This window comes from Pelobates fuscus, chromosome 7 (assembly GCF_036172605.1).
Source record: "Pelobates fuscus isolate aPelFus1 chromosome 7, aPelFus1.pri, whole genome shotgun sequence".
In the NCBI taxonomy this organism is placed as follows: domain Eukaryota; kingdom Metazoa; phylum Chordata; class Amphibia; order Anura; family Pelobatidae; genus Pelobates; species Pelobates fuscus.
The window spans coordinates 76,793,200-76,805,686 of record NC_086323.1 but is presented as its reverse complement, the minus strand read 5'-3'; the positions used below and the strand labels follow the sequence as shown (position 1 = coordinate 76,805,686).

The window sequence follows — 12,487 nt, the reverse complement described above, 5'->3', positions numbered from 1 at the left end:
ACAGGGTCAAAGTTTACTCAATGATGCCGAATAGGGGGCGGACCAAACATCGCATATGTCGCCGTCCGTGGCGAACGCGAACAAGCTATGTTCGCCAGGAACTATTCGCCAGTGAACCGTTCGGGACATCACTAAATCTAAGTCGTATAGACCAGCATTCTTATCTAGTTATGCAATCTGATACATTGTACACAGTCACTGCTTTACATACATCAGTGTGCAGACACTTGGTTGCATACAACTGTGAATTTGGGGTTCTATCTATACCAAAATGTGGGTGCTCATACCAAATTACCGGATGTATATATTTGATAGCAATAAAAAGGTACTTTGGCTCATGATTTATTACAGTTAATCAGTGATAGTGGTCACGGTGATAGTGGATCTGTATGAATGTTGGTTATTGATGTCAGATACAATTTCCATTAGGTGATATAAATACTGCATTAAGGAAGAATGTGATGCTCGGCTAGATAAGCGCTTATAGAATGAGATGATAAAATTAGATATTATAAATACCGTTTAGTGTAGGACTGTGGCGGTGAGCTAGAGATTGCAGGATTAGATTTTCAGGTGGATGTACGAACTCTAGACATTCAATGCACAGATCTCTCCGCTCTGTAGATCTTCACAGCCAGTTGTGTGTCTGTTTTCTCACAAGCACTATAAACTCTTCCAGTTGTCTCAAAGGCCTCCATTTAATATATTTGGATAAGCGTTTCAATATTTTCAGATAAACTTTTCAAATGATTTATCTACAAAAACCACAGTTAATGTTTATGGGATTTTTTTTTGTTGATAAATCATTTGAAAAGATAATCCAAAAATATCAAATAATTTTAAAAAGACTGATCCAAAAGTATTATAATGTGAGGCCAAAGTCGGCAACTGGCGAAGTATTTTTTCAACATTTGCATCCTTCACGGAACACATGAATATTTACTAAAGTGGTGATAGCGAAGTTTAGCAATTCAGATGTTTTAACTGATCTCCCATCATGCTCAGCTCATGCTTCAAGTTGCCTGAGCTTTGCCATAGCATTGTGATAAATGCAGTGTGAAAGCCTTAAATATTGTTGTGCAGCTCCCTCTAGTGGTATATTTGTGCATATGCATGCGACATACACTACGTAATGTTATACAACTACAGGGCGCAGGTACTATAATAACTCATATGATCAAACCACTCTAGTATCTTCCCATTATTAAAAGGGACATTTCAGTCTTAAGTTAACTTTAAAATTTAAGCTGCTTTATAAAAATGCTTTACAATAAGAAATCAGTTAATAATAAAAATATATATATATATATATATATAAATATACAGCCTGCAAATTCCTGTAGTTCACACAAATCTTAAGGATCTGAGATATCCCATTATTTTTAATCACCCTACTATGGACATGCAACAAACTCCTGCCTTAACACCATCCTTAAACACATTAAACCACGTTCACGTCTTAAACAAAGTCTTTACATCAGTGTGTACCACCCTAAACTTACCTTTGGCACACTAGTATACATAAACCCCTTTAAAAACATGACTTTAAACAATCCACTGACCCTTACTGTAGACACTCTACAACTCACTGTAGTGGTTATGGTGCCAGGAGTGTTCTGGCACCCCTCCCCCCCCCCCCCCGTGTTTGTAGTCACACTGTTTAAGCATGGTGTGGCAACTTACCTGGGGACTGCTAGGCACCTGTTGCCTCCTCCTTTGTAGCCCAGAAGCTCCGGCATTGAGCTAAGCCCAGTGGTGCAGTGAAGATTGTCACGTCTGATGATCAGACCTAATTTAATCACAGAATTGACATTAGGCAGCACGAAACAGAGGTCTGGGCTGCCTAAGTCACGTATGCGGAGGGTGCAACTTGCCCTCTGCACCTAATTGATAATTCAGTATGTTTGTTGAAACACTACAATACTGACTCCTACCATCACGGCCAATTCAAATCACTGAAGTGTTCATGGTGGTTGGAGTGACCCTTTAACTCCGTGTAGCTAATGGAAGACCAGCGCTTGATGGTTCCCACGTAAGCTGTCAAAACCTCAAATGGTCAAATGGTTTGATTGGTTAAACTGGGAGGGCACCAGGGCACTTCTGGAATCATAAACCTTACAGCAGACTGTAGTGGTTATGTTGTTTGTAGTATTCCTTTAAGATATATATGCTATTATAGATGGCAGAGTGCAACAAGGGATGAGGACCCAGTAAAGGTGCACGGACCACGGCTATGCCAACAACCAATTCAGTTTAGGAAAATAAGAAAATCTTCCAGCACAACCAATGTATGAAAGGTTTGATAAAGGTTCTTGTAGGCCATAACATCACCCATTTGATTTGGCACTTCAAAATGAGCATGTTTTGTGTAAGGGTTGTGCTGGAAGATTTTTTTATTTTCCATTCAGATAGCAGAGACATCCTTCAAAAATGTAGGTTTATTACTGATTTCAGAAGCATATCATGACCACATAGCATTGATTGAACTAGTTCCTAAATCAGAAATAAAATATGCCATGGGATTGCAAACTTGACACCTTAATAACCAAATTTTATTCTATCAATTAAAACTTGGGTAGTTTTTCACATTTGCTGTTTTTTGTTTAAAAATGTTAAATTTCGCAGATAATTACTTGCACGTCTTTGGTATAAAGATAAAGATTGGCTTTATTTAGTTATTATTATCAAGCTAGAAAAAACATGTGGATTTTATTATATCTGATTGTATCTTTTTTATTTTTTTTCCCAGGTCATTGAAACTTTATCTAAGCTCTCCCACACATCCATTGCACTTACTGTCTGTATAAGGTGAGTCGTCATTTAGTCTTCTTAAGAAAAGAGCTAAATTTACATTTTGTACTGGAAAATAAAGAGATTGCTTGATTTAATTTGCCACATCTGCGTTAGAGCAGCATTACATCAAAGGATCTGCGTCAGCTTGTAAATTAATTTGCTCTATTAGGTTTACTAGTGCTGGGGAATAGCTTTTCCACGTATCACGTTTTCGACAATCTCGCCAGCTGTCAGTTTCACAGAATGATCTTTTTAACACATGGTTTCTCAGAAGTTGGTTTGTACTCTGCTTTTCAAACCTTGTACCCCTCGGTTATCACCTTGAAAAATGACGCTTGGTACAGTTTAATCACTTTTTTTTAATAAAAAAAAATATGAAATATAAAGGCTCCTTTTGTTATCAAATTTTGTACCCCTCATTTGGAAAAGTGACAATTGGTACAGTTTGATCAGTTATTCTTTAGTATAGATGGCCACCTGATCACGTGAAATTAAAAAAAACAAAAAACAAATGTGAAATAATACATGTAACCTGAAAATATCATGAGATATAAACATGTTGAAGTAATGAGTGTGTATTGAGGAAAATTATGCTCTCTCGTATTCTGGAAACATTTATAAAACACTTGACCTTCGGTGGCATTATTGGTGGAATTTATTTTCCCATAATATATATTTCACTGTTCTGTATCCGAAAGGTTGTTTAACTTGGAATTGTGTGCGAATTCTCAGTTATGTCCTGGGATAGTGATGTTATTATTAAACTATTATGTGGGGTTCATTTGATTGACTTCGGAAGACTGAAAAGCTGATTGGATCTACCAACAAATCTAGCATTTGACCCTGAGGTTTTAAAAGGTGCCAGAGATATCTCAGATGGAGCCATAATCACTGAGATAGCTCTACATTATTATAAAGTCATTCGATGGAGGTTGCAGTAGTTTAGAGTTTAATGTTGGTGGTTTGAGGCTGACCTTGCAGATGCAATGTCCTAGTGGGCAAGCTGGAGGTGGTCAATCATCACCTTTTAGGAAAAGTTGATAATGGCCTGAATGCCTCCTTTTTGCGGGGATTTATTAACAAAACCTGGAATTTTTAGAGTGACAAAGCAATTTGTCGGTCAAAATGGGAAATATTTTTCAATTCCATTTTTTTCCCCTCGCCTATGACTTCTGTGCATGTTGTTTCCAGTACATTTCTACTCTTGGTGCCCTGGATCCTGCATTGCAGAGCCGTCTCTTCCCCTTTTGGGAGATCACATGCCAATTATTACTGGGAATTGTGTCACTGTTACACTCGCACCCTTTCACGTTGCATACCCCAATGTAAGACTTCATGAAATAAGACCCCATCAAACAAAGTTCCATTAGATACATTAACATAAAAATAATTTTGCACTCTATCTCCAACACTAAATAGGGTTTCCTTGTCAAACGATTAACATTATTAAATACCCTTAATGTCCTTGAAGTTATCTGGGGTATAACAACATGAAACATGACCTCGTAGTACATACATCGTTAATTAGATCCACCTGTCACATATGTTTCACCGCAAATTATACCCATCCAGATGTATATTTTTATAGGGTGTACTGGGCTAAACCATCTGCCAGACTTGCTGGCTGGATGGAAGTTTCTTGTCCATTCCTCAATGTACAGAACCGATTGAACTAAATCTAACATTTAATATTGTAAAGTGCTATGGAAATTGTTGGCACTATATAAATGCCAATAATAATAAAACCACCATGAGACTTGTGGAGAGATCTCATTACTAAACTGTGCTATATTCTGTTAAACAGCTCATTGTCAAACACTGATGCTCATTTGTGAGTACTAGAAATATCGGGCATGCTGAGTTATGGTGTATGGTTTTCAGATATATTTACTGTATGCTTTTGTAGTTTAGACTGGACAGGTTATCACAGGCGGAGAGGTGTGAAATGTATGGGGAAAGAGTTTGACATTTTTTGTATTCTAGATGTGTTTAATATGTCCATTATTATTATTTATAAAGCGCCAACAAATTCCGCAATGCTGTACAATGGGTGGACTAACAGGCACGTATTTATAATCAGATGAGTTGGACACACAGGAACAGAGGGGTTGAGGACCCTGCTCAATGAGCTTACATGATAGAGGGAGTGGAGTATAGTGACACAAAAGGTAATGGTAAATAAAAAAGTAGGTTGCTAGAATGGTTTTCACTGAGGGCTTAGTGTTTTGTTTTGATGACCGTTGCAGGAGAGGAATCAGGGTGCGGGGAGGGGCATCTGTTGACAGTTTAATTGATACGCTTTCCTGAAGAAGTAAGTTTTCAAAGATGGAAATGGAATGGAAAAGAAATGGAAACTGTGAAAGGGAAGGGCGTTACATAGGAATGGTTTGCTTTGTCCTTCTTAAAGGTTTTTATTAGGTGAAATATTTAGTAACTGGTGGGTGTTATTAACTGGTGAAAAGATGGATAGTGCTGGATAAGAGGCAGTATTCTCCTGGGTCGCTACTATATCTGGCCGGTGGTCAGGAAATCAAAGAACAGACCAGATCAAGACTAGCTGTTGGATGGGTCGTGGTGTGTTTATCTTTTCTTACTGGAAGCTTGAAAAGATAGTTCAGGTTTGGCCCATTCTTTCTTAATGCATTATATAGATAATGTTGTAACGGACCGTTTCACTTACAAGAGGATAAAACCCAGTTTAGGCGATAATCCCCTTTCCAGATGCACAGGCAGCTACTGCAAACACCATTCTCCCGACTGGAACCACACGAACACTGGAACAGCTGAACAAGAAAAGCAGACATCGGCTTACACTCTTGGCAGTCAGCATACAATCCCATTCCCCCAAAGACCGAGACGACACATCGCTTTGAGGGTTAAGCAAGAACTCCCGACTGGGACACCCAGTCTGGCTTTTATTACAAACAAGTACATACAGGACACTCCCAGGGGGAGGATGAATTTAACCAATCACATGGATGTACCTCCCACACATTTCCTCCCCTTAGATTAGCACTTAACATAATTATACCGTACACCCTTTTCCCCAATTCCTGGATGTACCCCAAATACATATGCTACACCTCCAAAACAGGTATCCCCTGATAGCCCTTATTCAGGGGGACAACATATCCAAGAATCAGGTCATTCGGATGAATGATTCGGGAGATATGAGGTTCCAAAGATTTGACCGACCGCATGGGTAAAGTATCCGAAAACAGTTCCATGCATTTTGGCCCTGCGGTCGGTCACAAACAAGTGAATGAAACAGATGAATTACTGGTGTTATAGAGACTAAGGGGGATTCGCATGAATCCCCTAGTTCGTACGTTTCTTTCTACCGAACGGCGGGCCGTTCGGTAGTTTCCCCACGAAATCCTGGAAGTCTGGAGGTCTCAGCGGTGTTTGCCTAGTCGAGTGTCCGATTTCAGTTCCAGACACTCGACGGCAAAACACCGCTGTTCGGTAGTTTAAGATGGCCGCCGCCACGTGTTTGTTTCCCGAATGGCGGCCACCCAGAGGACAAAGACCACACTACACTGATTGCCAATTACCCGTTTGCAACATTGTTGCAAACGGTAATTGGAGGCACACTTAGTCCTGGGTGGTCTGGTTGTTCGGTAGTTTCCTCAATACAATGAATGGAGTGATTCTACCGAACAATCAGATGAATGCTGCATATATATATAACCCAGGTTAACTGCATACAAAAATACATACATGACATTAAAGTATTAAAGGCAGGATTACTGTACTACGCTCCACAGTCTTAAAGGTACAGTATCCCAAAAGTCCCCATAGATCCACGGATGGCCCTTAAAGGCCCAGTAGCAGTAATATACATTATTACATGCCCAAATATAGTTTTTCCAGTACAATATGTCCAGGGGCCATAGTCGCAGGGCAGGAGGCTAGCAGCCAGGCCTCTCCAGTTCACAGTGGCGAAGCTGGTTTCGCCACAAATGTATTCAGATTATATGCAAAAAAATATTTCATATGAACGTATTTACCGCAAAACTTCTGGTTTGTGCAGTGAGCTCAATCCAAATCAGGGGGTCACTTCTAGGGAAGAACAAAAAGGGTAGGCTTATGGAGTAGAAAAAGCAAGTTAAAGAACATTAATGAGAGCCCATCCATATTTTATTGTAACCCTACACATGCATGGGTTCCTGAAGTACCACATTTAAATTGTTTCCTATACCTATTGAACATTTGAAATCGCATAGCATTATGCTATATATATAAGCAGCAGCATTCATAAACCTTATGCATGCAGTACATGCTATTCACCAGCAGTGGGCGCTCTTAGCATCAAGTTTGTATTCCAATAGAACCTTAATCTTACTGTATGTATTCTATGGAATAGACCGGTCTTGTAAATCAGGGAAAAAATGTGACTGCTTTAAATGAGCTTTACTTGTTTTCCATTCATTTCCTTAACATTGCAAATTTCAAACTCTGTGCTTCCTTTCAATTCACTAGTTATTCAATTATAAAGTATTTTAACTAAATAATTGCTTTCAAGTGCATCGTTTTGAGCGTGTAGATTAAAGTTCAAATTAGAAAACAGATAATGAACCATACACAATAACATTTACATTCAGTTGTGTGCTGCTCTTTTTACAAAAGAAATACAAAATTACATAACATGTCAAAATAAAATGTTGCTTATAAATTGTAGTTGCCAAAAACAATTTAACTTTACACAACCCACATCTACTTCTATAGATACAATAACTACAACTATGCACGTGTTTGTTATCCCAGAATGCTGTGCCAGCATTGCTATATTACCGCTGAGATAATATTACAATTCCATGCATGTTCTATATACTTCCAAAAACTAAACTAAGGAAGAAAGATGCACATTGCATTTGGGTTCAAGGAATAGTCAGTGCTGTATTTTATTTTATTATATCGCAAAAATGACTTGTATTGTTATAAATGATTGTTTGGGTGAATTTAACGAATTATTTCCTCTTTTTTTTTTTTTTTTTTTTTTTAAACAGGCCTTTCCCCACAGAGGAAAGCATTCAAGATGAAGATATCTACAAATCTCTTCCTGATTTACTTGAGTATGTATCAATGCATTATTTGTTAATTAGGAAATTAGGTCCTGTAGCCATCAAACATTTCCCCGTTATAAATGACTTAGTACAAAAAGCAGGAAAATAAAGTATAATGCATTGTACAAATGATCATACCTGAGAATACTTACAGCCCAAACACTAATCACATCATCTGGTAGCTTAAAAACGTGTTGGCTTTTACTGAGGAGTCTCCCGGTATAGCTCCATTTGAAAACCCCTTTCTCGTTGATGTAGAGTTGTGTTGTGTAGCTCCACCCACTCCACATTGGTCTGATCCAGATGTGAATTCTTGCTTATCTAGAGATAAGTTACACGTTTGCAGTTGACTGTGCTCTGCTTTCTAGGGGCCTGTATACTCTTTCTATTAACCTGTTTACCCCGTACTATTTACTTGCCATCCCTAATCTGCAGACGGAATAATGTGAAATGCTCCATGTGGGGCTATGTAAGCAGGGATTTTGGGACTACCATGTTGGATGTGAGCATGCATCCTGTGTTTATTGGGGTTCATTGAACACCGTGGGGCATATAATGAAGGACCACTATAGGCACCCAGACCACTTCAGCTCAATGAAGTGGTCTGGGTGCCAGGTCCATCTAGGGTTAACCCTGCAGCTGTAAACAAAGCAGTTTCAGAGAAACTGCTATGTTTACTTATGGGTTAATCCAGCCTCTAGTGGCTTCTCACTGTGATTTTCATTGAGAATGCTTTCTTATGGACTGACTGAATGCACGCGCGGCTCTTGCCGCGCATGCGCATCCAGCCGGTGACGTCAGAAGAGGGAGGAGGGAGCCTGGCACTGGAGAAAGGTAAGCCTTTAACCCCTTCCTCCCCCTAGAGCCTGGCGGGAGGAGGACCTATTAATACTATAGTGCCAGGAAAACAAGTTTATTTTCCTGGCACTATAGTGGTCCTTTTTAAGAAAAACAAGTAGAAATTTGGCATTGGGCAACTATGGAATTATGGACTTAAAACCATACATTAAAAAAAAAAAGAAAGAAAAGAATACACTGTGTAGAAACAAACACGTAAGTGTGATTACACATACAAATGCACATACACATAGTTGATAGAGATCTTCATATACACAACAGTATCAGCTTTAAAAATATAAACAAAATAGTTGTTTATGGAGTATAAAGTGGAGTATAAAGTGACAAGTAGGACTTTAGTAGAAATTCCGAAAACACACTCAAACCTTATAGAGCTACTAAAAGCTTGAATATTTTGAGTATGGACAGTACAACCCCTGTCTGAAGGGATAGTGCAGCAAGGGACAAACATGTGCCTCTCACGTAGTAACTCAACGATACATGCAGATTGAAAGGAGAAAGGACAATAAGCACAATATCTAACTCTATGAAGATAAATTAGATAAATAAGAATATCCTACTTACAAACTCCAGAGAATGGACCTGCTCTGGTGGTTTGATCCGCACAACGGATATATTTGAAGCAGAATGCCAGGTAAAATCAGTTCAGATGATGTGTATTTATAAAAAGTAGCTTTACTTACAAATATAAAAATAAAACAAATATAAACGTAGCACAGATAAGAGTCCACTCTTAAAGTGTTTCACCTTGGGACTTTATCAAAAGTCAAAACTATAAGTGGTTGACATTCAGCTATTGGCCAAAACAAAATCTCTATCTTACTGTGTTTTCTTATTGTAAAGCATTGAACCTGCTGTAGTTCCTTGCAGTCAATATCCTCTTCTATTGTTTGCAGTGAATCTGGGGTGGGCGATGATGAAGAGCTGTATTATGACTGCGTGTACACAGAAGATGAAGGTGGTGAAGTATATGAAGACTTGATGAAGGCAGAAGCTGCTGTTCCTAACGTAAGGATATTACTTTCATGGTCACATTTCTTCTGACCACCTCATAGAATGTGAATTGCCCTAAAAAGGTCCACCCTTGTTTATTAATGTATCCAAAGCTGTTTACATAACTAATAGATATACTGTGAAACCTGTTGCCAGTGAAGAAAAAAATAAATACTTATGCAAAACCTTTATTACGCTATCTCAGATCTCCACTGCCAGAGATACATATATTTAATTAGTACTATTCTAAAGTATTCTGTGGTTGAATGTTAAAATTACAAATGGGCATCTCAACCTCTGTCACAAGTATATACTCATCAGCACTATAAGTGGGTTTTGAGAGTAAGTACGTCGACCAGTTCTCCAGTTGTAATTTGGTTCCCTACCGAACATTCTTAGCTGGCCAAGGAAGACAACATAGAATGTGCAAATCCCTTGTCAGTTTTCCTCAATTTTTAGTTTAGTGAATAATCACTACTTTCAGAATGATAAGTGTGACATTGTTTGACAAAGCACAGCTTTCATTGTTTGATTAAATGTTACTAGGAGATATCCTGAAATCCTGCCAGGTCTGTAGCCCTTGTGAAGTAGGACATCCCTGATTTAGAGAAATTCTGTGTAATTTATGTCTAATGCATTGCAGAGAAACGCAGAGAGTGATGTCCGGAGCTGCTGTCTTCTCGAAATAAAGCAGACTGAAGAGAAATACTCAGAAACTCTAGAATCCATTGAGAAGGTAGGAATAAAAATACTGTAATAAAAGGTGACAAAATATGCATTCTGTAAAAAGGCATATCAATCCCTCAGCTATCAAAAAGTTCAGGGATTCTTTTATTACATAATTAAAGGCACTATTTCAAAATTTAAAGTAAATATTTTTATATATATTTATTTATTTGTATTATGTATTTATAATATATTTATTTTTAATGTTGGAGCATTCCCTAATTTTCAGAGCATGCATGCCACCCTTCTTAAGGTATAAAAAGTTATTTTTTACTCTCCTTTTACCCAGCACCAGGCAATTTCTGTTGGGCAGTTGCTCATCCTCTTCTGAAATCATCTAGACTGGACGGATGAGCTCAGCCCAATCCAATGCTTCTCACAGAGAAGCATTGGAGACTTGCGGTGCACATGTTCACATACACATGTTCAACCCATCAGGTGCTCCTCATGAAGAAGAACTGAATCCACGGCTTCTCTATGAGAGGCATTCAAAGTGTTTGGAGATGCCGAGGTTATAGAATAATTATCTTCATGAAGAAGTGCCTAAAATTCCTCCGAAACAGCAATGTATTACACCACAAGATGTTGTGTGGTCTTGGGTGCGTAGAGGTTCCGTTAAATTCCCTTGTTAGCAACATTAAAGAGCGAAATCATTAAAAAATGTTGCAGAAACTAGCTGCGTGGTAACTAAAGCTAAAGTTACTACAGTTTGGCACTTGGTGAATAAACCTTTAAATCAGAGGTAGGCAACTTTTGACACTCCTAATGCTTTACTAGCATTGTGGGAGATGTAGTCCAAACATCTGGAGTGCTGAATGCTGCCTACCCCTGCACTAGAAACACTAATTTTATAGCAGAAAATTCCATAACTGCTAACAACTTAATTGGAAAAAAAAATAAAATAAATCTCCCCGAACGGCACCACAACGTACAAACACAAGCATGGTTGTTCAAGGCCACTACCTGGCTATAATTAATGCTATTGTTTGAAATTTCATGTGCAAGCAAGGACAAAAAAAAACAAGAACAGAGGGCCAGGGGTCCCAATTTAGGACTGTACCATGAAATCTAGGACTGTTGGGAGATGTTACATTGTGAACCATCCATTTTGGTTATTAACATCAAACTGAGCTAATGGTGGTCAATTCATATTTCAAAAAATAATTAAGATTTAAAAATTTTTTACCACACTCTATTCTACACTCTAGTTCCAAAGCGTATATACTATAGATCTTACTGACTTATATGTAGTGCAGCTTCGTTTGGCTACTTTTTGTTCAAGGGGAGAAATTTATGAAAGTGTATATAATAATAGAAAGGTTCTACAAATTTAAAAATGTATTGTAGTTACCATGGCAACAGCTCTTTCTGTTTCCATGGTGATTAGTTTATACGTTTGCACCACGTTTCTGCTACTAGCTTTTTTCTAAATCCCTTTATTATTTCAGTTTACAAAATGCTGGAAGATTGAATGTATATATCACAACCGCTTATTTGCAGTCGTATCTTAATGAGTGGATTTCCAAAAAAAGGAACAACTGATGTACATTTTGGTGCCTTATTTTCATAGACCCACTTATTTCACAAGTGCCGCTTTTTTTTTTACAATCTTTTCTGTTTTCATCTTGTGTAGTTGATAACCTCCAGCATCTGGCATTCTAGTCTCTGATTTAAGCCTACTGTTTATTAACATTAATTATCTGTCTTTTAATTTGCAGTTCTTCATGGAGCCCTTGAAAAAATTCTTGCCAGCAACAGACATGCAAAAAGTATTTATTAATATCAGTGTGAGTGATAGAAAGAAAAGAAATGTGTCAGGGAGGGATTGGCGGGGAGAAATCGGAAAACACACTATTTGAAAGGTAGAAATGGATCAGATTAGAAACAAGGATAAAGAAAAAAGTGTGCGTTTAACCCCTTAAGGACACATGACATGTGTGACATGTCATGATTCCATTTTATTCCAGAAGTTTGGTCCTTAAGGGGTTAAAGGCGACCTAGCAATAAAGAGAAGAGAAGAAACGATCGTCTGGGGTTGCTGTATCTCTCGT

At 38.2% G+C, this 12,487-nt stretch overlaps 1 protein-coding gene across 2 annotated transcripts in view; it reads left to right on the top strand.

The window, feature by feature from the left end:
- Positions 1 to 12,487, top strand: part of VAV3 (vav guanine nucleotide exchange factor 3) — a 199,511-nt gene that overhangs the window by 81,574 nt on the left and 105,450 nt on the right. For both annotated transcript variants that reach the window (XM_063426085.1, XM_063426084.1), the window contains exons 3-7: positions 2,750 to 2,808; positions 7,803 to 7,868; positions 9,614 to 9,725; positions 10,354 to 10,446; positions 12,155 to 12,223. In XM_063426085.1, coding sequence (XP_063282155.1) covers positions 2,750 to 2,808; positions 7,803 to 7,868; positions 9,614 to 9,725; positions 10,354 to 10,446; positions 12,155 to 12,223 — 399 coding nt within the window. The remainder of the gene's footprint in view (positions 1 to 2,749; positions 2,809 to 7,802; positions 7,869 to 9,613; positions 9,726 to 10,353; positions 10,447 to 12,154; positions 12,224 to 12,487) is intronic.